Here is a 23,882-nt window from a genome sequence, read left to right as displayed (position 1 = left end):
CTATGATTATTTGCAGCTCAATTATTAGATAGTTATTTTATATATTTTTATTATTTCTATGGGAGCTATATGCTATAGACGTCCGATTTTGATAAAATTTATACCATAATTCTGAAATAATTAAACATTGCTATATGTCGAAGAACTAAACAAAAAATTAAAAAACAGAAAAGTTATAATTTTTTTCATTTATTTTTCCGATTGTTCCTATGGGAGCTATATGCTATAGTCGTCCGATTTTGATGAAATTGAAACCGTAATTCTGAAATATTAAACCATTACTATATCTCGAAGAACTAAACAAAAAATTAAAAAACAGCAAAGTTATAATTTTTTTTCATTTATTTTTCCGATTGTTCCTATGGGAGCTATATGCTATAGTCGTCCGATTTTGATGAAATTTAAACCGTAAATCGGAAATATTTTACCATTACTATATGTCGAAGAACTAAACAAAAAATTAAAAAACAGCAAAGTTATAATTTTTTTTCATTTATTTTTCCGATTGTTCCTATGGGAGCTATATGCTATAGTCGTCCGATCCGGCTCGTTCCGACTTATATACTACCTGCAATAGAAAGACAACTTTTGGGAAAGTTTCATGCAGATAGCTTTAAAACTGAGAGACTAGTTTGCATACAAACGGACGGACAGACGGACAGACGGACAGACGGACAGACGGACATGGCTAGATCGACTCTCCTAGTGATGCTGATCAAGAATATATATACTTTATAGGGTCGGAAACGTCTCCTTCACTGCGTTGCAAACTTCTGACTGAAATTATAATACCCTCTGCAAGGGTATAAAAAGAGCACCGTGCCGTATTCTTAGAGATATATTTACTTTGAGTTCAATTAAAGTCTAGAAAACAGTATTTTACCCACACTTTTACATTAAAGACTTCTTAAAATATCGAATGCTTAAATTTCCCCATCTCCACGCCATACAAAATGTATTTACGAATGTTCGATTTAAGCTTCGTGCTAAAATGATGTGATTAACCAATTTTGGTCCCACTCCCAAAAATTATGAGGGAATACTTTTTTCCAGCGAAACCAGCGCATTATATCAAAGGCAAAATAGCTCATAATTATTTAGCAGCATTAAGGAGTGAGTATGGACAAAAAAGGATGCAATTTGATTAGTTTTTTAATATTTTAAATACACAGAAAATAAGTTAAGCATATACAATTTTGATTGGTAGCGTTTGACATTATCTATACTTCGGTGTCGGCCTGGCAAATCCAGTAATATAATGCGCTACAGGAGCTATCAAACATTTTGCCACTATAAAGGGACACACAGTCCTCGTTGTTATGATTGTTGGGCTCTGTAGGATGCCACTTAACAAATTTGGGCGGTTTTCCGGATGCTGCAGATATGAATTCTTGCTCATTTTTCCGATCGTTGATGCCCAGCCAGTAGGTTTTCCTATCTGACAGGTGTTTCCTGAGGGCATTGAATTCTTGTTCGCTTCCGAACGACGCCAGGAATCCACCCATATTACGACAGCTGGCTGCAGCGGTAGTCCATGTGGCTGTTAAGCTTTTTTCGATGTAAAAGTACCTGTCACCGATTTTCCTCGAAAATCGCCGGTATAAACTTTGACTCGAACCTGGAGAGGACTGCGAGTACCATATCCTGAAAGCTCTGCATTTGTTTTTTCCGCCCGAATCAGTCTCATTTGGATGTCATCTTGTGTCTTATTTAAAGATTCCTGGAGCTCTGTGAGCTGAGCGTGGGTGCTTGTAGCCGCAATATGTTCTTCTGTCACATTTAACCTCGTCTCGAAATCCTCTTTCGTTAAATACGTCCCCTGGACATCCAATTTTGACTGCAGTGACAGGAGTTTGGAATTGGTTTCGGATATTAAATCGATCACAGGATGGAGAGTTGTGAGGCAAAATTGGCCACTCTTATTGGGAGGATCGTTCGGTTGACATGAAGATCGGCCCAGCAGAAGGAAACAGCAGAAGAAAAGAGATCCCAGTTTCAGCATATTGGAAGCTAAGTACCAATCGAGGAGAACGTTCTAAATCAACTAATATGCTACATTTATTGAAGAAACAATGAAGACTAAAATATTGCTGATAAGAGGGGCTCTGTGTTTTTTTTGATTTAAAAAAAAAACGTTGAGTAATAGTTAAAAGCAACCCAAAATTAATTGTGTTGCCACGCCAAAAGGTTAGGAAAAATCCGAATACGTTATATTTATGGATCATAAACCTGATGACTAATTTTCATGAGCTAAATTAGTTTAATTGTTGAAATCAAATTTCAGTGACTCACAATAGTGAGTGTATATAGCCACTTGCGTTTGCAACTGGCAACCCGATAATTACTTCAAGTTAGCAACCTACAATTTAAATAAATTTAATTATACACCATAACTTTAAGGATATAAAAATAGTCAACGAGATGCAAAATATAGGCACTAACTTAGTGGTTGCAATTCTAATTAAACGTTAGCAACAACTTAATAAAAAATGCTTTTGTTTTATTTCAAATGTGAATGAAATTGTTAAGCGTAATTTTAAAAATTATAAAATGCCTTTTTCGCATGACCTCGTTTCGCATTTTTTGCGCCGTATGATGCGCAAATCAAAAGCTGATTAAGTGCGATTTTTCGCGCATAAATTAAATCAGAATTATTGGCCGAAAGCCGAGCGGACTGTCATCGCCCACGCGACCTGTGGTTTGGGCCATTGCGAATCGCTTTTGGCCAATTCGGGCCGACTCGTAGTCATGGCTTCCAGAGGACCGCAGTTCTGCGGAAAACTCAGTTTCGGAGCCAGGACTTTTTCAAAATTCTCTAATTAAATTGTTTAAAAAAAGTAGCCTAGAGGCAGGGCCTCTATAAGCTCATCTGAAATTTAATTAGCAACACAAAATTCAACAATTTTCCTTTAAGTTTTAAATAACAAAAAAAACTTTTTGAATGGGTAATAAGACACAATAATAAAGTTTGTTTACATTTAATATACAAATAAGCTCAAAATCAAATCTTTTATAAACAAGAAAGGAACTTTCTTGATTATTTTTTTAAGCTTTAATTTTATATTTATTTTTTATTTATTTAAAATATATTTTATAAAACAAAACTACAAGGAGCACTATAAGGAAATTAAACAAATTCAAAGCACGTTCTATTTTTGTTATTTCATTTTTGGTATGCATACAACAATCAATAGAATGAATCATATATATTTACAAAATTTTATAAGGCTTGATAACATATTATGCAATAATGGTTAATTCATTAAATCTAGTTACTGCCTCACAATATTTATGATTAAATAAAAGTCGATTAAATTGCATTTTATTGATCACCTAGAGGGCATTTTTTTTTTTCCTGGAAACCAGTGAATCAACCCACGGGTGCAGCTATATTGGCATTATCAATTTTCTGCTACCGACCGATGCTCATAGTTTGCCTCCTCATTTGCCACTTTTGGTTTTTTTTTTTTTTTGTCGATTTGGTTCAACGTGCGTGATTTTCAATCGGTGGCGGTGCAACATGGCGTATGCTTATCAAATTAACGAATTACCCGCCTTTACAATGGCCCAATCAAACCGGCATTTTCCGCTGCGAGCGTATGCGGTTGCAATAAATGATAATCGTACAGGGGGTTTCCCTAAGACCCTTAACCCCTTAGCCCTCGAGCCAACCACCGGCCACACCCCTTCTTTAACCCTTGTGGCCGCCTCCTTTTTGATGGTCGCTGCGGCTGCGTTGACCAAAAGTCGTAAATTCCGTTGTTGCCATTTGCCGCAGAAAAACAGTGGGTTGTGGGTGGTCTTTCGATTGTGGGTGATGGGTTGGTGGGCTGTTGGGCTGTTGGGCTGTTGGGCTGGTGAAACACTGGGATAGGCAACAACAATGCAAACAGTGCCACAAATGCACAAAATACGAGCCAACCTACCAACCCACCGCTCAACGTTCGACATAATTAAAAGCGCGCGCCGTTTACGCAATTAATGAACTCTCGCCAAATTAGGCTGCGGCAGAGCGCAGACAAGCAAAATGGCCAGGATCCCGGGATCCTGGATCCGGGACCAACTGCCCGGACCCACGAACACTGCCCGAAAATATCACCTACTTTTGCCATTTAATATATAAATATTTGGTCTTAAAATCTCGCGTTTCCTTTGTTGTTTTGTTGTTTATTTATATTCCTTTTTGGTGTTGTTGAGTTTATAAACCCTAAATCAATTATTTAAAAATATCAAATACTTGAATATTTATTTTGTATACCTCCAATTTTTTTTTTTTTTTTTGAAGTCTTATTCATATACAAGCATATACAATATGCTTCATAACCAAATTGCATCATTTATTCAGGCTAAGGCTAAGTAATTTCTCTCTGTGTAGGAACGCAATAATACAGGGACACTGGGCTTGTGGTTTTGCGGTCGAGCCGGGCGATGGCAAAATGGAGCTGCAAAAACCGCTCCGCTTTTTGCCGCATTGCAGGAGGCGAACCTTTGCTGCACAAAATGTGAGGGGGGATTCGGAAAAGCCAGGGGGATTCCCCTTTCCGGGTTGAGCCAGAGGGTGGTGAAGCAGGGGGAGGAGGGGAGGGGGGAAACAGGGAGCCGCATTAATGGCCGCCAGTAAAACAAGGCGACATCACCTAAGCCTTGTCACCACATCGCCCGCCGCTTTATGGAATCCATTGCACTCCTGCGAAACCGCTTAAATTCTAAACTTATTTAATTTGAAAATTTGGAGTATTTATAAAACAAATCCTTTCGGATTAAATATGCTAACCAGCCATGTTATCCATACAAAAAGTGTTTCCCGATTTTAATTACGCTTAAATTGATTTCCTAAAATAAGACGAGCAACTCTATGTACACTTAAATTATGGTAGAATAAAGTTAAACCAAAAAAAAAATATTTCTTATATTATTTACACAATTTTTATATATAATTTTTTAATAAAAATTATTTAAAGTTTTTTCAATGAAAAAACAAATTGTTTTAAATTAGAATCATAATCTTCAACTTTTGCAAATGAGTTTTTTATATAAATACATAAAAAAAACATCAAGCATGTTACTACATTAATTGCACAGAAAGCACTTATTTTAGTTTCGATGATTAATTTGCTAAACTAAATCGTAATTCCCTCTAAACTGAGTTTTTTCGTCGAAAAAAAATTTTTTTTTCGTAGAAATCATAATTGAATATTGTGGCATTAGTTTATTAAGGTAATAAAAAATGTACATAGAAATTCCCCATTATTTTAATATGCCCACTTGACATTAAAACAAGCAAAAGTCATATTTTTTTTTACCACAAGTTTATTTTATTTGTCTTTTTTAGCTTCCATTTCAATCTTAGTCTAAACATAAAAAGTAAACAAAAACGGGTCACTTCAATTCCATTTAATATTTCATCTTCTCATTTTTCATACTTACAATTAGGCGAAAAAAAATATGTGTATTATGACTATAAATTGTTTTTTTTTTCTGCTTATATAGTGTTTGCTTCAAATGTACATCGGTTTTACATTATGTGTGTGAAATGGAAAAAGAGCATAGTTCAAAGTCGTTGTGGGAGGGGGTGGGTTGGGGTTTGGAGAAGAACAAAACCAAGGGAAAAAGTTAATAAATAGGAAAAAAAAAATCATAAAAACAGTAATTATTTGTGTAATTGAAATGCCTGGCTAAACAGAACCATTGATTTGCTTAAATTTCCTTCTTGTCGGCGGGTGTTTGCGTCGCAGTCGCAATGGAAGTAGTCGTAACCCCAGTTGGCGAAAGTTTCGATCCACTCGATAGGTCCAAATCACTGGCGCTATTCTGTAACAAAAAGCGGAAAAAAAAGCAAAGAGCAGAGAAAACATAAATAGGGGTTAAGCACACAGAGGTCACCTGGGCAGCAAGGGGTTAATGTGACGTCACCTTATCGCAGCCTTATACATTTAATTATTTAAATATTTTGTTGGCGTTGCAATACGAACAAAACACTTGTAGCGAATGCCTTTGTTTATGGCAAACAAATTGCCATTCATTTGGCAACAAAATGTGCAACAAAAGTCAAAAGAGCAGCTACAATATATATGTATATATTACATAAAATAATTTAAACTGCAATTTAATATCGGCTACAAACTGGGCAAACCTTTGCAATTATACAACACATTGTATTGTATTTCCTTAAAAAAAAATATACTAATTTAACATTTTCAGAGAGATTCCGCCTTTGCTTGCAGCATCTGAATTACTGGTTATCAAACACATGCTGTGTTAAAAAGAAACGCCTTGTAATTGTGTCTTTAGTCAATATTCAACGCACTTCAGTCTTTGTTTATTTTACACAGCCTCAATTACTAGTTCTTCGTGGGAAATTGACTTGACTTTTTGAACCTTTTTGCTTGCGAAACGAAATATATATATATATCTATAAATGCCTTTTAAGTGGCGCTTCCGGCAGGCAATCCATTTGGCTAGAAGAGCTTTTTCAAGTGATTCGTTAGGTGGCCCAGCCACTGTCTCACCTTCATCTCCTGGCGCAGCTTCATCGACTTGCCCATGCTCTGCAGGCGGTACCGCTCCTTGGCCCGCTCGCGGATCTTCTCGGGCACCACCCACAGCGTGGTGGCCATGTTGCCCACGAACAGCAACAGGAACAGGCCGGACATCACCGACACGTGCCACGGCGCGTCCGCCGAGCCGGTGGCCAGCTGGTAGAGCGTCCACGCGTTGTACGCCTGGAACCCGTACCCGATGAACAGGAACGGCAGCAGGAAGCTCAGCCCGCGCCACATCCACGAGTGGAAGCCCTCGATGGTGATGTCCATGTTGTGCCGCTCGCCCAGCGCCTTCAGCCGGTAGAGCAGGCCCTTCTGGTAGCCAAACTGCAGATACTGCACGATGCCTGCGATTGAAAGTGACGGTGGAACTCAAATCGTTATCTTAAATTTATAAATTGAATTGGGGTCTATATTGAAACAATAATCAGAGATTTCTAGGGAAATTCTAATAAAATGTATATAGATATGTACATTTTTTGTTATTACTCAGATAAGCAACCTCCTCGGTGATTAAAATGAATTATTCGTCATGAAAAATTCAACAAAACACTAAACCAAAATATTAAATATTATGCCCTAAGTAAAATTTATATTTATTTTATCAATTTAAAATTGTAGGAACAGGCGCACAGCCAAAATTTCTAAGCTAATATTCAAATAATTACAAACATAGGAAAAACCTGAAATGTTATTTGTAGTCTATTATACATGATGACATGCATACATATTGAAATTCAATTCCAATCGTATGAAATACTATAGTACCTACGAACCCTCTTTAGAAATAAAATACATAGCAATTCACAGATTTAAGCAGCATAACTCACTGATGTAGACGTTGAAGTACATGAACTGCATCCGGAAGATCTGCCAGTGCTCGCCCTGTGGCCAAACCAGGAGCACTCCGGCGGCCACCGTGGAGATGAAGTGGTGCGCCCGCCACCAGCCCTTGATCCTCGAGCCATTCACCTTCAGGATGGACTCGCGGATGGTCAGTGTGCAGTAGTACCAGACCAGCAGGAATATGAAGGCCAGCTCCAAGGCCCTAAAAAAAACACACACCACACACACATTTCACAAAGCGAAGGCGGGCTGAAAAGATGAACAGCCAGATGGATGGACGGTCCAACCACTTACCTGTAGTTGAATATCAAATTGAAGAAGGCCATTATCAGTCCAATTACGTTGAGTATTAATTTAAACTTTTCATAGTCATCTTTATAGCGAACTTTGTCGTTTCTGTTGAGAATCGAGACATTCACATCGCCCAGGATTATCTGCAATTGGATGCGGAGAGCGGAGGTTGCAAGTGGAATTCAGTGGGTCAACTTCAAGTCAAGTCAACTTAAGTTACGTTGAGTCAACTCGAGTGGAGAGTCCAAGCAAGTCCAAGTAAAAAACTGTAACCAAGACCAAGACCAAGACCAAGACCAAGACCAAGTGAAAGACCAAGTCCAAGTCCAAGACCAAGTCTCAAGTCCCGGAGTCCATAACAAGACGCACAAATTGTCGCGCAGAAGGGAACTTTTTACTTTACTCATTCCCCGCTTGCACTTGGTGGAAAGTTTCCATTTGTTTGTAGAAGAACTCACCTGCAAGTAGCGACCGGATTTCGCTGGCAAGGATTGCTCAATTTCGTGCAGTTGCGCCTTGCGCTTCAAGGTCATCTTGTGCAGGTCATCGACCTTCTCCTTGTCCTCCGCCGGAACGGGGCCTTTGAACCTGAAATAACACATGGAAAAGGGGTTTATATTTTACTAACTGAGTGCAACAAATAATATATATAATATTTTTGCTACAATTTAGTTTTATACCTTTAATTAAATGAAAAAACATATCTAAACAAATAGTTTTACAAACAGTCGATTCCCAAGAATTTATGATAAGTCATACAAATAGAAAGGTAACTAGCTACTGTAATTAGCATCATTATTATTCCAAAAACATTTGATGATAGAGCAAAACTAGCTTATTACGTTTTGAAAAAACAACAATACGTAATTACTGTTTTTCTTTATTTCTCAGAATTAAAAATAAATTAAGTGAAATTTTAATTTACTTAAACATTAACCTAGATTAGATTCGATTCTCTTTTGATTTCAAGGCAAATTTTTTTGTTTGTAAATATGAAATAATGTTATATATCAAATATTTCAGGTCCTTAATCTAAAGATTAAATTATAATAGCTTTAAAATTGTTGGTTTACAAGATTTGTTTATAAATTTCAAATTTTTGTGAAGCAATTTCTACGCGGAATCCGATTAGATATTTTATATATAACGCAATTAGACTATCGTGTCAGTGGCCAATATTTTTTTTTTGTTATTTTCCCATAAATTAACATATAACTATATTTCGGATTTTGTACAAATTTATGTTTATTGTTTTATTGATTGACCACACATGCTAGATTTTGTCATATTTTTGTAATTTATTCGCTTATAATTATTTGTTTATTGCGGGCCAGAAAAAAAGAACAGAGGAGAGCAGAACGAGGTCGCCCACCTAGAAGAGCAATTTCCAGCGTCAAAGTTCAATTTAGATGCACATAATTGATGGCCAAAGTGGGCGGGGTTTATGTGGTCAATTAACGGATACCATAAACGCGGGTTCCGCTTTCAGTACATCAATGTTATATGGCGCTTCAAAGGTAGATTTATTGTGGCACTGGGCCGGCTGGCCATTTATCAGGCCAAGCCGGTTGTATAGTTCATGTTTTATTTTTAAACACTCCTAATACCCCGTTGTGCCCGATGAACAGATAACGATGGCGATACGATACGGAGGTGACCACCGTACAAAGTGGTTCGATTATTCTAGTTTCCGCTCCATTTGCTTATGGGAGCACAACCCCTTTCCCGACAATTTCGTCTGTGATGATGACTTGACAATCTTTGCCAGATAACTGCGTCTAAGATAATGGAAAATTTCCATAGAAAAGGGTCCAAAACTTAGAGAAGTACACAAATTTCCAACTATTTTCTGGGATCCTTTCGTACAAGATAATGGAAAACTTGCAAAGCCCTATAAAATATATTTAAAGCCACACAACAAATCACAAGTAATTCATTGTTTTGCACAATATGAAAGAAAATTTCCATATGAGGAGGGTCTCAAAAATTATGGGAGTGCAAAAATGTTTAACTTTGTATTTCTTTCATGATAATGGATAATTTGTACAGCGAATTCGTAAGCTTAAACACACCCAAAAGTCACAATTCAATCATAAAAAACCAAGTGACTAAAAAGTATCTTGGGAACCCTATCACAAATTCATAGAAACACCTACAAAAAAAACACTTTAAAGTGCAAACAAATTAAAAGCTTCTTTACGTACACACACACACACCAAGCTCTACAATTCCAATTAACTGAGATATCTGGCCAACGAAATCGTTACAAAACGAGCTTACCCAACTCTATTTGATCATTAGTGTATAAACAATATTTTTGAGTGGCCACTGAAGCTTGGCAAATGATGATGCTAAATGCATTTACTTGGTTTGCCATTGTTTGCATTCGGACTCTTTCTTCGACAAACACAAACAGGAGCAAATTCCGCAACTCCGGCACCCAATTTGCGAGTCCCAATTAAAATTCATTTGGTTTGACAAAAAAAAAAACACGGAGAAAAAGAAGGAAACCAGCGACAAAATCAGCGCGAAGGTAACAGGTTTTCTTTGCCTACACTTGGAAAAAATAGGTTTTAAATCATTTTCCTTAAAAGTTTAAATTAAACAAATTGTAGAATATTTTTCCTTAACTAAAATCTTCACTTAATATGTATAACAGGCTTTAAATCAAAGGAATTAAAGGAATCAACATAAACGAAAATTAAAAGTCACCATTGCTCACTTTAGTTTAGCTTTAATCTATTTTCTTAAGTGCAGGGCCTGTCAGGTCAAATTGGTATTCAGTCGATTTTAGATATTTACTCCGCGAATTGCATAATTTATGTATGTGACCGAATGAATGCGTTCACGAGGTCGCTGGGTTCATCAAACGCTTGCAACGTGACGCCAAATTCAAAATAAGGAAATAGAAATATAAATAGAAGCGCCAGCGATAAGCCAACTTATATAAAAATCAAACAAACGGAAAGACGACTAATAAAAGTGTCAAGAATCTGATGTTTCATCATTGCTGATTGTGTATTTACCTACATACATATAATATATACCCCACATTCGCGAGCGTTTAAAAGCGCGCCAATGCAAGCGATTTCTACTTCGCTCACTGCGGGACCGCGCTCAAAACAAATAAAAAAGCAAAAAGCCTTGGCCGCACAGTGGGTCAAAGTTGAGGCGGCGATTTGCATGCGCGGCAAAAGCAATTCGCGTTAAGACAATTTCACCCCGGGGTTATTTAGGCTCTTGGCCTGTATTAAAAATATTTCAAAAAGCTAAATCTTAAATTTATAGGCCGACAAAGGTAGGTTTACACACAACAACAAACAAAATTCACTTCAATAATTATACAAAAAAAAAAAAAAAATGAAAGTAAACATATAAATAATTGTAAAGATTTAATACAACCCAGATAGAGGGAAGTGCTTTGTTTAATTACTAATTAAGCTATATTTAGTTTTTTGATAGGATCGAACTATACACTATATAATTGGACCTCTCCCTTTGGGAATTTGTACAACTCAGTATATAGATAGATTTCACCGTCTAAAATGGAACTATTTCCGCATACGCTGTACAATCTAAGCACCTTAAGTACAAACATTTAATTTCTGCACGCGGAACGCTTGATCTGCTCCACTGTGCCCGCACAATTGTGTTATTGTATTTGCTGGGATTGCGTGTTGCGCTGGTGAGTGTGTCTGTGCGATTACGGCGGAGGGTCAAGGGCAGCTGGTCAGCTGGTCAGTTTTCGGTTTAATTTGCAGTCCGGCAAAATAGCTCCACTCCCCCTTTTTCATTTTCTTTTGCTTTTTCTGTGTTTTTCTTTTTTCTTGAGCGTATTGGCCGAACTGTTATTTTTATGAGGCCACCATCAAACGAAACACCGAATAGCTGAGTCTTTTATACACCTGAAAAGTGGACGGAGGCCAAAGTCTAGGGGCTCTGGTTTATCAAAAGTTTTATCATGGCCAAGAACACGCTAAAGTAAAAAAACTAAAAAAAAAAAAAAAAAAACAGTTGTAAAAACACCGTTTCCAAGCGTTTCGACCAACTGTTGCCAGTTCCCCGATAAGAACTGATTACCGCCTGACTAATTGCCGCAAGACCTGTGTTCTCCTGTTCTCCCCACTTATCGGGTAGCTCGAGTGCTCGAGTGCTGAAATGCGTGTGTTCGCCTGATTAGACGGCTCCAAATTGATTGAAGTCAAATTCCAATCGGGCAAATACAGAGCACAGAGTGCCCAGCCGAAAATCCCCGCGGAAGGGGCGGGAAAATGGCCCCGATTTTCAAGGTGCCAAGCGATTCGATTGGAAATGCCGCTGTGCAAAGATCGCACTGGTTTTTAAGGAAAAGGTTGAATGCTATGTTGTTACTTAAACAATAAGAACATCAATTAAGCAAATGGAGTGATCTTATATTTCAACATATAATCCCAATTATTATATTACAATTTTGATTTTGGTATCCCAAATGTATATTTTTAAAGAAATGATTTGTAAGTACAGACACCAGTTTATTTTATACAAATTATCATCCCCTAAATGTTTAAAATAAGTTTAAACTTTGGGTTTGATAATTTCGATAATGTTAAAAAGGTATTTTTTTGGTAGTAATCTTATCTTGCATGTTGTTTGAAAATAGCATTGTAAACTTAACAGTTTTACCTCATAATAAAGCAACAAAAAAGGTTCTTGGTTTGGGCTCAATCATACTTGATCAATATAGTGTATGGATATAGTGTAATAATAACGACCCTTGGAAGGGTAAGCCTAGCAGATGCTTAAGGACTTGTGTCAAGGAATTCCCAATCCCAATTCCAATCCTAATCCGTAGGGGTTCTAAAACTTTCAGGGTTGATGACCTGCAGTACTCACTGTCGCAGAAGGGCCGTTATCTGGTTCATGCGGTACCGCTGATGCTTGATCTCGTTGAAGCACATTTGTTGGTGGCTGTGCAGCTGGTCCAGTAGCTCAATGTACCGCCTGTTGCAGTTCTGCGATCGGCGGGAATAGACAGGGTTGAAAAAGAGTTAGTTAAACCACTCAATACATGCAATATCCGAAAAAAAGGGAAGGCGATGGGGTGAAGCTTCGGTAAGCCGAAATCTACAATACCCTTGCAAATCTACATATTCTAAGATAGGTTTACGATAATTTTCATTAACACTTCGGGTATTGTTTTCCTAATCTTTAAGAATTTTCATCATTATAACGTTTGTAACTGATGGCATTACTCACACAGTTATATAGCAACTTCGGGTTCATTAATCTTTGAAATGAGACCTTGCTCATCGATCGATTCTTTTACTGATATTAGCTTTATAACATTTTATTACTTCGATATGGTGTGTTTAGCAAATATCAATAATAGCTAAGAATAAAAGTATAGAGTCAAATCAAACTTATATGAGAACAATTCTTGATTAAAACTATATAATATATTTTCTAAATATTTTTGACATTTTCAATAAATCATCATGTTTTGAAAAACTTTAAACAAGAATTGTTTTAAAAATTGTAGTAAAATTACAAATAGTTGATCATAATTATGATTATAATATAATTTCTTTTTTTAACCAGTCTGTGGTCATAAAAATACAACTTAATAAAAAAGCATTGCAACATATTGTTTGTTTCGTTAAGTTTTATTTTGTTTGGTGGTGAGTTCCATTGCCTTTTGACAAGGGTATTAATAAGAAAACAAGCAGCTGTTTTTTTTCAAGGTGAAAGCGACACAGACACGCGCGTGGGTGTGCGTGTGTGTGTGTGCATGTGTCTCTTTCTTGTTTTTCGGATATTTTTTAGATATATATTTTTTTGGAATATTACTAATCGATTTTCGTTTTGTACTTACCTCCAATTCGACAAACTCCTTGTTGAGCTCCTCCCACTCGTTTTTCAACGAATCGATATTCATGTTGATGGCTGCTTCTTTTTTTGCGGCTTTTCTCGCCGATTTTTCCTTTTCACTCTGCTTTTCTTTCTGTGTGTTTTGCGTTTGTTTTTGTTTTGCTATTTGTGGTTATTGTTGTTGCTGTATGCAACAGCTGGCGAAGAAGAGGAAGAAGTTGAGTTTTGGGGTTAGGAATTAAACCGGTGAAAAATCAATTAAATAGTTTTGCGCGATTTCCCAATAAACAAACACACAATCACGCACATACACTCACTCGCACACCAACACACACACACACACACACACACGTGTTGCCACGTTGGAAAATGCCAAAAACTAAAAACAACAAATTTGACTTTGCAATTGGAAAATTAACAAACAACAAAAAAACAACAACATAGATTTGTTCGCTTTAGTTATTTTAAAAATAAATTCGACGTCGTTCTAGCAAAGAGCGCGAAAAAATGCCGCACCGCCACCGTCGACAAATGTTTTGTTATTAACTATATCCGCTGCACTTTTGTTTTAAATACTTTACTTTACTTCGGTCAACAATAAATACTTTGGTCTCTAGCACTAGTGTGACCGCGACACCAAACACACAAAATACAACACAAAAAGCGCAAAACAACAAAAAAAAAACCACCTCACGCCAAGAGAGAGATAAGAGAAAGAGAAGAGCGAGCCGAAGAGAGCGCGAACTAGTTCCGCAAAAATCAAACAGATTCATTAATTAAATGAACTTTAAAATATATTAAGCAGAAAAAATGATAATTAACTTTGGATCAAACTATTTTTGTTTATATTTAATTTAACAATTTTAATTTAAAAATTCTTACATTAAAAACAGAAAGGAAGAAGAAGAAGGAAAGAAGTAAGATTTTTCCTATTTTTATGAAAACGGCACTCTGTAATTCCTTTTCAAAGCATTTTTACCGCACATAGACGTACTTACCTCCGTTAACACCAATGAAACTAATTTTAAATTTATTTACTAGAACACAACAATTTAATAACTCGAATTTATCTCGCGAATAATGAACCAGCTTAAAATGTCGCAAGTCGTCGGGAACCAAAGAACGTTAAAACTGAGAGGGTGGTGAAATTGAACGCGTGCGTGGTGGGTTTGTCCCGCCGCGGTGAACTTGGCGATAGTGGTGTGGTCGCAATGCGCGCGCGTTTCAAAAGTTTGTATATAAAATCTGATTTGTATTTAAAAAAAAAATAGAGTTGATTTGTAAGTGAAGTACGTCGAAGTTGATTTGTAAGTGAAGTATGTCGAAGTTGATTTGTAAGTGAAGTATGTTGAAGTAAATCCTTTGGTTGGGGAAACAAAAAAAATTAAACATATTATAACAACGAACTTTTAGAGATAAGTCAATTTAAAACATCAACATCAAAATAATAAAGCTATTTCCCAAAATATTATTAGAGAATAAAATCCCTATAAAATCAGAATCTATTAAATTTTAAAATTTAAAAAAAAAAATCATAAAATTTATACATTTTATTGCATTAACAGAACTAAGCCTCAGAGTTGTTAACTTAACTTAAATTTCCACTGAATATTAATAGTCTTTTATTCATTTTATATACGTCATATCTTGTTTTTATTGACACAAACAGTGTTACATTGGCTTTTGTGGGGGGCAAACAATAAACACGATAGTAGTGATGGTAAAAAAATGCATTAACTATTGAGCGGCTGTTCCGGCTACTCCTTGCGCCGCGCCCGAAGGCGAAGGGCCAGATAGGCGAACACCCGGAAGCCCACAATCAGGATGAGCAGACCCACATAGTCCAGCGGCAGGTCGGCGGCCGAGAAGTTGAGCGTCTCCAGGATGACCTTGCCGGAGCTGGGGCACGTGGTGTTCGACGAGGTGCAGCTGATCTCGCCCGGCTCCACGTCCGCCCACTGGTTGATCAGCAGGCCCTCGTTGGCGTACCGGAACCACGAGAGGTACGACAGCCACTTGAGGTACACCGGCACCGAGCCCGAGTTCAAAAAGAAGCCGCCGAACAGCAGGAAGGGAATGATGACCGGCGGGCCCACCGACAGGGCCATCGAGGTCGAGGAGCTGGCGCAGGATATCAGATAGCCGAACGAGGTGGACACGTTGGCCACCAGCGTGACCAGGGCCAGGCAGTTGAAGAAGTGCATCACTCCGGCCCGCAGGCCGATCATCGGATAGGCGATCGCCGTGAAGACCAGCGGCACGGTGAGGAACAGCGGCAGTTCGGCAATCGTCTTGCCCAGAAAGTACGTGTCGCATCGGTACAGACGACTGCGGGCCTCCCTCATGAAAACCGGCAGCTCTGAGGTGAACACCTAAGGCGAAATGGAAGGAAAGTCGATTATTCCGGACGGATAACATGCGAGAAGATCCTTAATAGTCAGTTTAGAGATTTTCATTTTAATCTATACCTAATACTGATACAAACAATGAAAAATTAATTCAACATTTTGTATTTAATATATAAATTAAACATTAAATCAATTTAAGCAATATCCAAGAATAAAATACATTTATAAATCTTATTTCAAAAAATTTTCATAATACTTGTCATAGTCATCTAAAAAACATGTTAGCGTGGATTTTAAAAAGTTAAATATTATTGTCTAATGAATTTTATTACTATCAATATAATGAATATAATATTTACAAATCTTAAATACTAATAAGTACTTTAAAATGCAATGGATATTTAAATAAAATATTATACTAAGACGAAATCTTGTTATTTTATTTAAAAATACAACTCACATTAATCGTGGCAAAAACATTTTGGAAGGTCATGTTGGTCAGGAAGAGGAAAATGGCTCCATTGATATTCATCACGCCCACTTGCGTTAGTTGTTGGCCCAAAAAGATGAGGCCAATCAAGATGGCAACCATCTGGAAATTATAAAATTACTTGTTTCTTATTAATCCTAATACGCTAGTTGTGTGTTTAATTAATTTTATTTCCTTTTTGTAATAACATTACATTTATAAGGTCAAAATGCTGTGTTGAATAAAATAAAAACAGGTTGGGAAAAATAAACATAAAAAAGGTCATATCTCTTATATATATTTTAAAAAAGAATGCATAATATGAAAAACACTTTTTGAATGTTACTTTGAGCTCAGCTATTTGGTATTTTATGAAAAATCAATGTTAAATTGGATTTGTTACTTAAAAAGAGCCATAAAATTAAACAGAATTTGTAAGATTAGTCGGGATACTTTATTTGTCTTCCTTGGAACCACTCACCGTTGTCTGGATAAGTCGCACTTTGACGAGCAGTGGCTCCTTGAGCACCGACAGCCAGGAGCGCCAAAGGACTGCCCGGAATTGCATGAACCAGGTGGCCTTGTAGGTGTACCCGTTTTCCGGCTGCTCCAGCGGCTGCTCCAGATTCTTGGTGGCCAGCAGCTGCTCCATATCCCGCGCCACCTTGCTGATGGCAAAATTGTCGCAGATCTTGGCAATGCGATCCCGGGACTCGATCTCCCGACCGGGCACCACGGCCAAAACCTGCACGTAGAAGTCCGCCGGATTGTAGTTCGTCGGACACTGTGCTCCAACGCTGTAAATAGTTAATAAAAATATTTTAATAAATAAATTCCTTATATTGTCTATTGAAATAAATGAATAATAAAATAATTGGTAATAAATTTGCTGTACTTGTAAGCATATTTGTAAAATATTCTATTAAAATATTCTATATTAACTTAAAACAACTCAAGTTAAGTTAAGTTAACATGTGCCATTTAATGTTCCCATTAATTGAAGAAGACTTAGATGTCAAGAAAATTCTGTTGTACATTTCTGGCGGCATGAGAACTATAATAAAAAAAAACATTGTAAAATAAAAGTCTCCTTGCACTTTTGATAACAAGGCAGTAATTATTTAAGAATTTAAATATTTCTCACTTTGATTTTTATCTAATTGAAAAAGTATTTTAAATGTAACCCATAGTAAACATAAATAAAAAGCATTTAAAACAGCAAGAGCCTATTTTAAACCTAATAGTTTTCGAATTAATTAAAATAATTGAATATGCATTGTATTTAATATTATGATTTTACATTTTTTTTGTCAGTTTAACGTGAGTGCTACTCACTACTTTATTGAAAAATTTTATTATTAAAAATACTCTCCTACTCTCCGGTATAAAAATGGAAATATAAAGTATGGGGCTATATTTTTCAGTTTTGAAGTAACATTTATACCTTAACACTGTCTGTAGTTTGTTTTCAAGACACACATATTAAAACCTAACTTAAGTTTTTGATTTTTTTTGGTGTACTCACTAGGAGAAGAAGTCGACGGCTTCGCTGGGCGTGCCCAGAAAGGCGACCCGGCCCTCGGCCATGAGGAGGATCTTGTCGAAGAGCTCGAACAGCTCGGAGGAGGGCTGGTGGATGGTCAGGATGACCGTCTTGCCCTTCTGCGACAGCTTCTTCAGCACCTGGACGACGCTGTGGGCGGTGAAGGAGTCGAGGCCGGAGGTGGGCTCGTCGCATATGAGCAGCGGGGGGTCGGTGAGGGCCTCCGAGGCGAAGGCCAGCCGCTTCCGTTCGCCGCCGGATAGACCTTTGACCCGGCCCGGCACCCCGATGATCGTGTGCTGGCACTTGCTGAGCGACAGCTCCTGGATGACCTGGTCAACGCGGGCCACCCGCTGCCGGTAGGTGAGCTGGCGTGGCATCCGCACCATCGCCTGGAAGATCAGGTGCTCCCGTGCGGTCAGCGAGCCAATGAAGAGGTCGTCCTGCTGGACGTAGGCGCACCGCGCCTGCATCTCCTTGGCGTCCACCGGCTGGCCGTTGAGCAGCCGCATCCCCGACGGCGACACCTGGATGCCCTGCGGCGACCGGAAGGCCAGCGCATTCAGCAGGGTCGTCTTTCCCGCCCCCGAACTGCCCATCACGGCCAGCAGCTCACCCGGATAGGCCACGCCGCAAACTAGCACAAAAAACCAGAGGAAAACTGTATAAATTTTGTGTGAAAAACTCAAGTAATAATATGTTTTAATTGCATGTTAATAAAAGAAAAACATTTGAGCAAATAAAAAAAGGAAAAAGCTATTAAATGTAGGGAAAAATAAATATGAAATACAGCTAAAGCTAAAAATATTAGTTTAAAAATTTTCAACTTTTTGAAACCACATAATTTTACAATGATCTTTACAAAGGGAACCTTTTAAATGTGCCTGAGCCATATTGTTTACTTTCTTATAAATAGTCAAATGCTTTTATGCCAATAATATATATATTTATATTAAAATAAATGACTGAAAAGCATACACAAAATAGTTAAATTTTTGGCAATTCGGGTAGTAATAATTATAATAAACATACAATTTTATCGCTATTAAATATAGGAGCTCTGAATTTTTTAGCAAAACACAAATAATAACATTTTTTTAGGAGAATTGTTATAATAAGTTATGGTTAAAAAACAATTAACCTACCGTTCTTCAGTAGATGCTTCCTGGGCGCCGGGATGTGTCGCTCGTTGCAGAAGAGTCCGCGTGTCCGGTTGACCAGCTGGCGCCACCCGGATCCCGGCTGGTTAACCGCCCCGAAAATGTCCAGGTTGTGCCAGGCGTAGGTGAGGTTCTCCGGCAGCTGGCCGCTGCCAGATCCGGAGTCCTCCGGCGGAGTGGGCGGCCGGAGGGTGCCGTAGTTCTTGGCCCGCCCGAAGCCCTGGTTAATGCAGCTCTGTGAAGCCCCTCCGCCATCGCCCTGCAAAAGAAACAAAAGAGTCTTCAAGTGCTACACTCCAAAATAAAACAAAAGAAATAATGCTATTGGAAATTTTAATAAAAAAGTGTCCTTTGCAAGGGAAAAGAATATTAAAAAGAAAATCAATATCGTTGAAAGGTATTGATATTTTCACAAAACAATTCATTTGTTGTGAAAATATTAATGTAATTTTTCTAAAAAAAGTCTTTAAATTTCAAATATGTTTCAACTTATTTTGGGGGCACCTTGAAAAGGTTGTGAACTGAAAACTTTTCAATTTCACGGCGTTCGTCCATAAAAATAAAGACGTCTGTGCATAAATCTTGGCTAGCCTGGCTAATCCCTGCCCTCGCCGCCCCTGCTTTGGGTACAGACCCCCCTCACACCCTCAAATCCCCCTATCACTTTTCAAGGGGCGCCCATCTGTTTAATAAAAATGCCCAAGTCCCGAGTTTTGCCGAGCAGGCCAGGCCTATTTAAAATGTGCAAATTAGGGCAGGCCATAAGCCGAAGCCGGCCTTGAAGAAGGGCGGTGGGCGGTGGGCGGTGGGCGTGTCAGGGGTCCACCATGTTGCCACTTCATAAGACAATTGCGAGTGAAAGGCGCCAGCGTGTTTGGCTCGCTTTTGGGGACTTTGAGCCCCGTCAGCTTTGTTTTTATTAAATATAAAACTTAAGGGATACTTGGCCATATAAATGGGGCTTTTTTTTCTTTGTCGGCGGTGCGGAATCTAAATCTTTATAGATGAGTGGAACGAGTAGTTTGGCAGTCAAGCAATGAATATTTACTTGACATAAGTGGTGAGTAAATCGAGTCCTTTTTCAGTCGATTATCTATGCTTTCAAAGGAGGATTTTCCATACGAGTGCTTCGAAATGAATACTTGATTAATCATTTAGTATGCTAAAATTATGGATTTCTTGTGAGAAATATTTAAAAAATGAAGAGTTTTGATATACCAACATGTTTGGATTGTTTTAAATGCATTAAATGGGCAATTTATATTTATATCTAGGTTTATTTTGTTCATAAAATTTTTTAAAATAAATAAAATCTAACCATTGCTTGGTAATGCATAAAAAAAAAATTTTAAAAAAATCTAGCTTTGCTTGATCCCAAGATTTTAAAAATGTATTGTAAGCTGTGTTGTTTTTTTAACCATTCAAATTTAAATATTCCTTTGTTTCCATTTCTGAAGTCTGCTGGAAAGCATGCTTCTGATTTTTGTATTTTTGTTCATATTATTAAGCCTGCACAATTGAAATGGTCTGAAAACTATAACAAAGAAATATTATTATTATTTATGGGCGAAGTTGGGAAGCGAAGTGATTGCCAAGCCCACTGAGCTGTCGTTTTTCGCCCAGGTGGGGCTTCCCTTTTGAAAAGGCGGTAACCGAAGACGTTTGCGGTATGGTCAGATCAAAATCCCCCTCCGCACTTTTCCAACCACCCACACACCACTTCCGCTCCCCCTGCTCCGCCCCTTGAATATTTTCATTTTCATAAACAATTTTCTGTTTTCCATTTGTGGGGTTTCTTGCCATCGCATCGGCCTGCGGCAAAGCATAAATAACAGGGATCCACTAATTGGCGTCCAGGCAAAAAAAAAGGAAAAACAAGACAAAATGACGGCCACAATATGGAAAACATTTTATCCACCGCTGCTCTCATAATAATTTGTATAAATAATCATAAAAATTAAGCAAAGAAAAAAATGAAAGCAAATGAGGAAGGCAAAATCCGTTGAAGGAGGGCCAAATAAAAAGCTGACATTCAATAAAAGTCTAAAAAAATGAAGGAAATAATGTCCACCTTGCACTCAGCGGCTGGCGCTTCGAACTACAGTGAAGCCTACATTTGATGCTATTTAAAGTACATTTTTAACAAATTTATTCTTACTATAGTGAAGCACGGGAAATAATTTACTCTGCATTTTTCAACCGCAGATTGTTATTTCAATTATTTCATTAACTGGTTTTTGATAACAATTTCTTTATTTTAACACTTTTTTTTACAATATTAAAATTAATGAAAAGCAAAACAAATATTGTCGAAATACAAATTGTTAAAAAACAATTCAATTAATATATCTTATTTTTATAGTAATGATTAATGTTAATGTATATATATTAAGTTTGAATTTTGATATCAAAATTATTAAAAAGCCGGTCTAAAACAAAATTTCAACTTTTAAACATGGTTCAAATTAGATTAAAAATTTTCGAAATCTTCTTTAACGAGGCTTCACTGCTAATCTTCTGCTGCGATGCTTTGGCAGCTTATTCTTCTAGACAGTCAATGTCCAGTTTTTGGGCTGACTTTTGCCAGAAAAAATTAAAAATTGGGAGACGTCGCGAGAGGTAGACGCGAATAAATGTAATATCCGTTTTCAGGCAGTCTCCGAGCAGAGCGAGACAGGTGGAGAGAGAGAGAGAGAGAAAGAGAGAGAGAGAGAGAGAGAGAGAGAGAGAGAGAGAGAGAGAAAGAGAGAAAGAGGGATGGAGTCTCAGGCCTGGCAGAAATTGTTTTCACAACAAATGAGGCCGAAAAATGTTATTAAAAAGTTTTCCTTTTCTTTCGGTTTTTACCGTCCCTTTACCACCGGGTTTTCTTATCTCTCCCCAGCTTTTTCTTTATTTTCATATTTATTTTTTTTTTTGGGAATAAGCTGCAAAAGATGCTACATTTCATATTTATTTAATTTTTTTCGCTTACTTTTTACTTTGCGTGCTATTTTTGAATTACTTACCAAACAAGGAGGAAATTTGAGAAGCGTGATGAGCGATAGGGGGCGTTCCGCCCGCCAGATGGCGTTGCGCAGGAAAAGAGGATGGGCCGCTTTTTTGATGAACTTGACAAATTGAAATGACTGAATGAAGAAGCGACTCAATTTGTTGTATTTCCCCCGTTTTGTCGAGTGTGCGAGTGGCTAATGAGTGCACTCAAAGTCATTCACTTTGATGCGAACAAAACACTGAAGGAGGCACAATTATTTAGCGGAAAAGTTGACGAACACTCAATAAAATTGGGGCAACAGTTGGGGGAAAATATGCTTAAAACAAGTAAAATAAATATTTCGTACTCTTAAATACCAAAAACATTGATAAATTAAGTTATGAAAATAGAAGGGATAAACTAAATAAATTAAAGTCTAAATGTTGCACTCAATATATAATAATTTTATTTAGCTTTAATTTCTTGTTTCCTAAAAAGATAAAAACTCCCTATCTGTTGTACAACTTTTTTAGACTTTTTCAAAGTTGTTAAAAAGAGCCTGGGGGATGAAATACCCTACTCATTTATTTGTTTGTTATACAACCCGAGGTGCCAAGCATTTGAAGCCAGATACAAAGATGCCAAGATACACATCCAAATAACAGATATAAGATGCTGAACCTGAAGCATTCGTCTAGTCAAATAATGACCCAGATAAGACTAGATTGTACAATATCAGATGAGCGAGACGTGTTTGCTCAAGGTCTTAAGATCGTGTAGGTGGTGCAGGTACAGAAACAGAAACAGAAACAGATACGGATACGGTATCTTGTATCTTTTTTCCCCCAGAGTTATAGACAACAACAATAAGCCATAAGCTAGAATATAATCCAAGCCACCACTTCGCTTGTTATGCATCACTAAATATAATCAAATATTTATTTAAATTAAAGATAAGAATGAGGCAGACGAAAATTTAGGAAATATTTTGAATACTACCAAATTGTTGGTTCTAAAACTTTGAAATTTGCTTAGTGTAAAAACGAAATTCCTAAAAATTATTATATAAATAAAAAAATCTAAAAAAGGAATAAAATGAATTGAACCGCCATTGTTTTGATTACAGCTGCTGTCATTATTTGTTTTAGGCCTTTATTTGCTTGCGCAATTGCGGTTTGGCATTTTGTGGGCCGCCGTTCTCACGCTGCAGATTGAAATCACGAGTCACGAATGTTGCAATCGCTGTTTCTATGAATGTGGCTCTACGGATATTACTCACGCTGTTCAGATGCTCGGCGGATGGATGTTTGCTGCCTCCGCGTATCAACAGCTCCTGATCCTCTTGGCCCATCGCCGCGTTTTCCTGACTTTCCCCTGATTTTCCTCACCCACAAGACAATCACTCCAAAAAAAAACAAATTTGCGTTTAATTGATGGCGCTAACCGCTTGGAGCTTCGTCACGAAACCGCTGACAAAATGCAACTGAAGGCGGACATTGACGCTAGGTAATGCAACAACAGAGGCGACAGAGACGGGGATATGCTGGCGGAAAAGAGACGAGGATATGCCGGTGGGAAAGAGATGGGGCCGGCTACGTTGACTTTGAGTGAAATGACGTTTTGAGTGAGAGATAATAGGAAGAGGAACGCCAAGAGTCTGGTACTCCGAATACCCTTGGCTATAAATGAAAACATGTAAAAATTAAATTAAAATTTATATTTTTTTTACTTTTGCACGCGAGCCAAGTAACAAAGGTTTCATGGTACTTCCGAGTTTGTATATATTTATATAAAACATTTGACTTTGAAATTACGTTTTTTGATATTTATTTAACACTATGATACATCAAAACCAAAATCAC

The 23,882-nt window shown here is 37.5% G+C and overlaps 2 protein-coding genes across 9 annotated transcripts; both read right to left on the bottom strand.

Annotated features, from left to right (window-relative positions):
• Positions 1-5,379: 5,379 nt before the first annotated feature.
• On the bottom strand, positions 5,380-14,831 carry LOC128260413 (transmembrane protein 120 homolog). Of its 8 annotated transcripts, none has more exons than XM_052993390.1 (8): positions 14,525-14,831; positions 13,531-13,723; positions 12,552-12,670; positions 8,138-8,267; positions 7,683-7,822; positions 7,373-7,590; positions 6,510-6,889; positions 5,380-5,811 (listed from the first exon to the last, which is right to left on the bottom strand). In XM_052993390.1, exons 2-8 carry the CDS (start codon positions 13,591-13,593, stop codon positions 5,698-5,700), a joined length of 1,164 nt encoding a protein of 387 aa, XP_052849350.1. In that variant the 5' UTR covers positions 13,594-13,723; positions 14,525-14,831; the 3' UTR covers positions 5,380-5,697. The 8 variants fall into 8 exon arrangements, with proteins under 8 accessions (XP_052849350.1, XP_052849349.1, XP_052849348.1 ...); XM_052993389.1 differs by lacking the exon at positions 14,525-14,831 and adding an exon at positions 14,108-14,216; XM_052993388.1 differs by lacking the exon at positions 14,525-14,831 and adding an exon at positions 14,043-14,181.
• Positions 14,832-15,124: 293 nt separating this feature from the next.
• On the bottom strand, positions 15,125-23,499 carry LOC128260408 (protein white). The gene is made up of 6 exons (XM_052993382.1): positions 23,300-23,499; positions 19,032-19,305; positions 17,869-18,523; positions 16,825-17,140; positions 16,335-16,466; positions 15,125-15,898 (listed from the first exon to the last, which is right to left on the bottom strand). The coding sequence occupies exons 1-6, from the start codon at positions 23,369-23,371 to the stop codon at positions 15,284-15,286; spliced, it is 2,064 nt and encodes a 687-aa protein (XP_052849342.1). The 5' UTR covers positions 23,372-23,499; the 3' UTR covers positions 15,125-15,283.
• Between the last annotated feature and the right edge of the window lie 383 nt (positions 23,500-23,882).

Source organism: Drosophila gunungcola (assembly GCF_025200985.1).
Source record: "Drosophila gunungcola strain Sukarami chromosome X unlocalized genomic scaffold, Dgunungcola_SK_2 000023F, whole genome shotgun sequence".
Classification (NCBI taxonomy): Eukaryota; Metazoa; Arthropoda; class Insecta; order Diptera; family Drosophilidae; genus Drosophila; species Drosophila gunungcola.
This window is presented reverse-complemented; position numbering and strand designations above follow the sequence as displayed.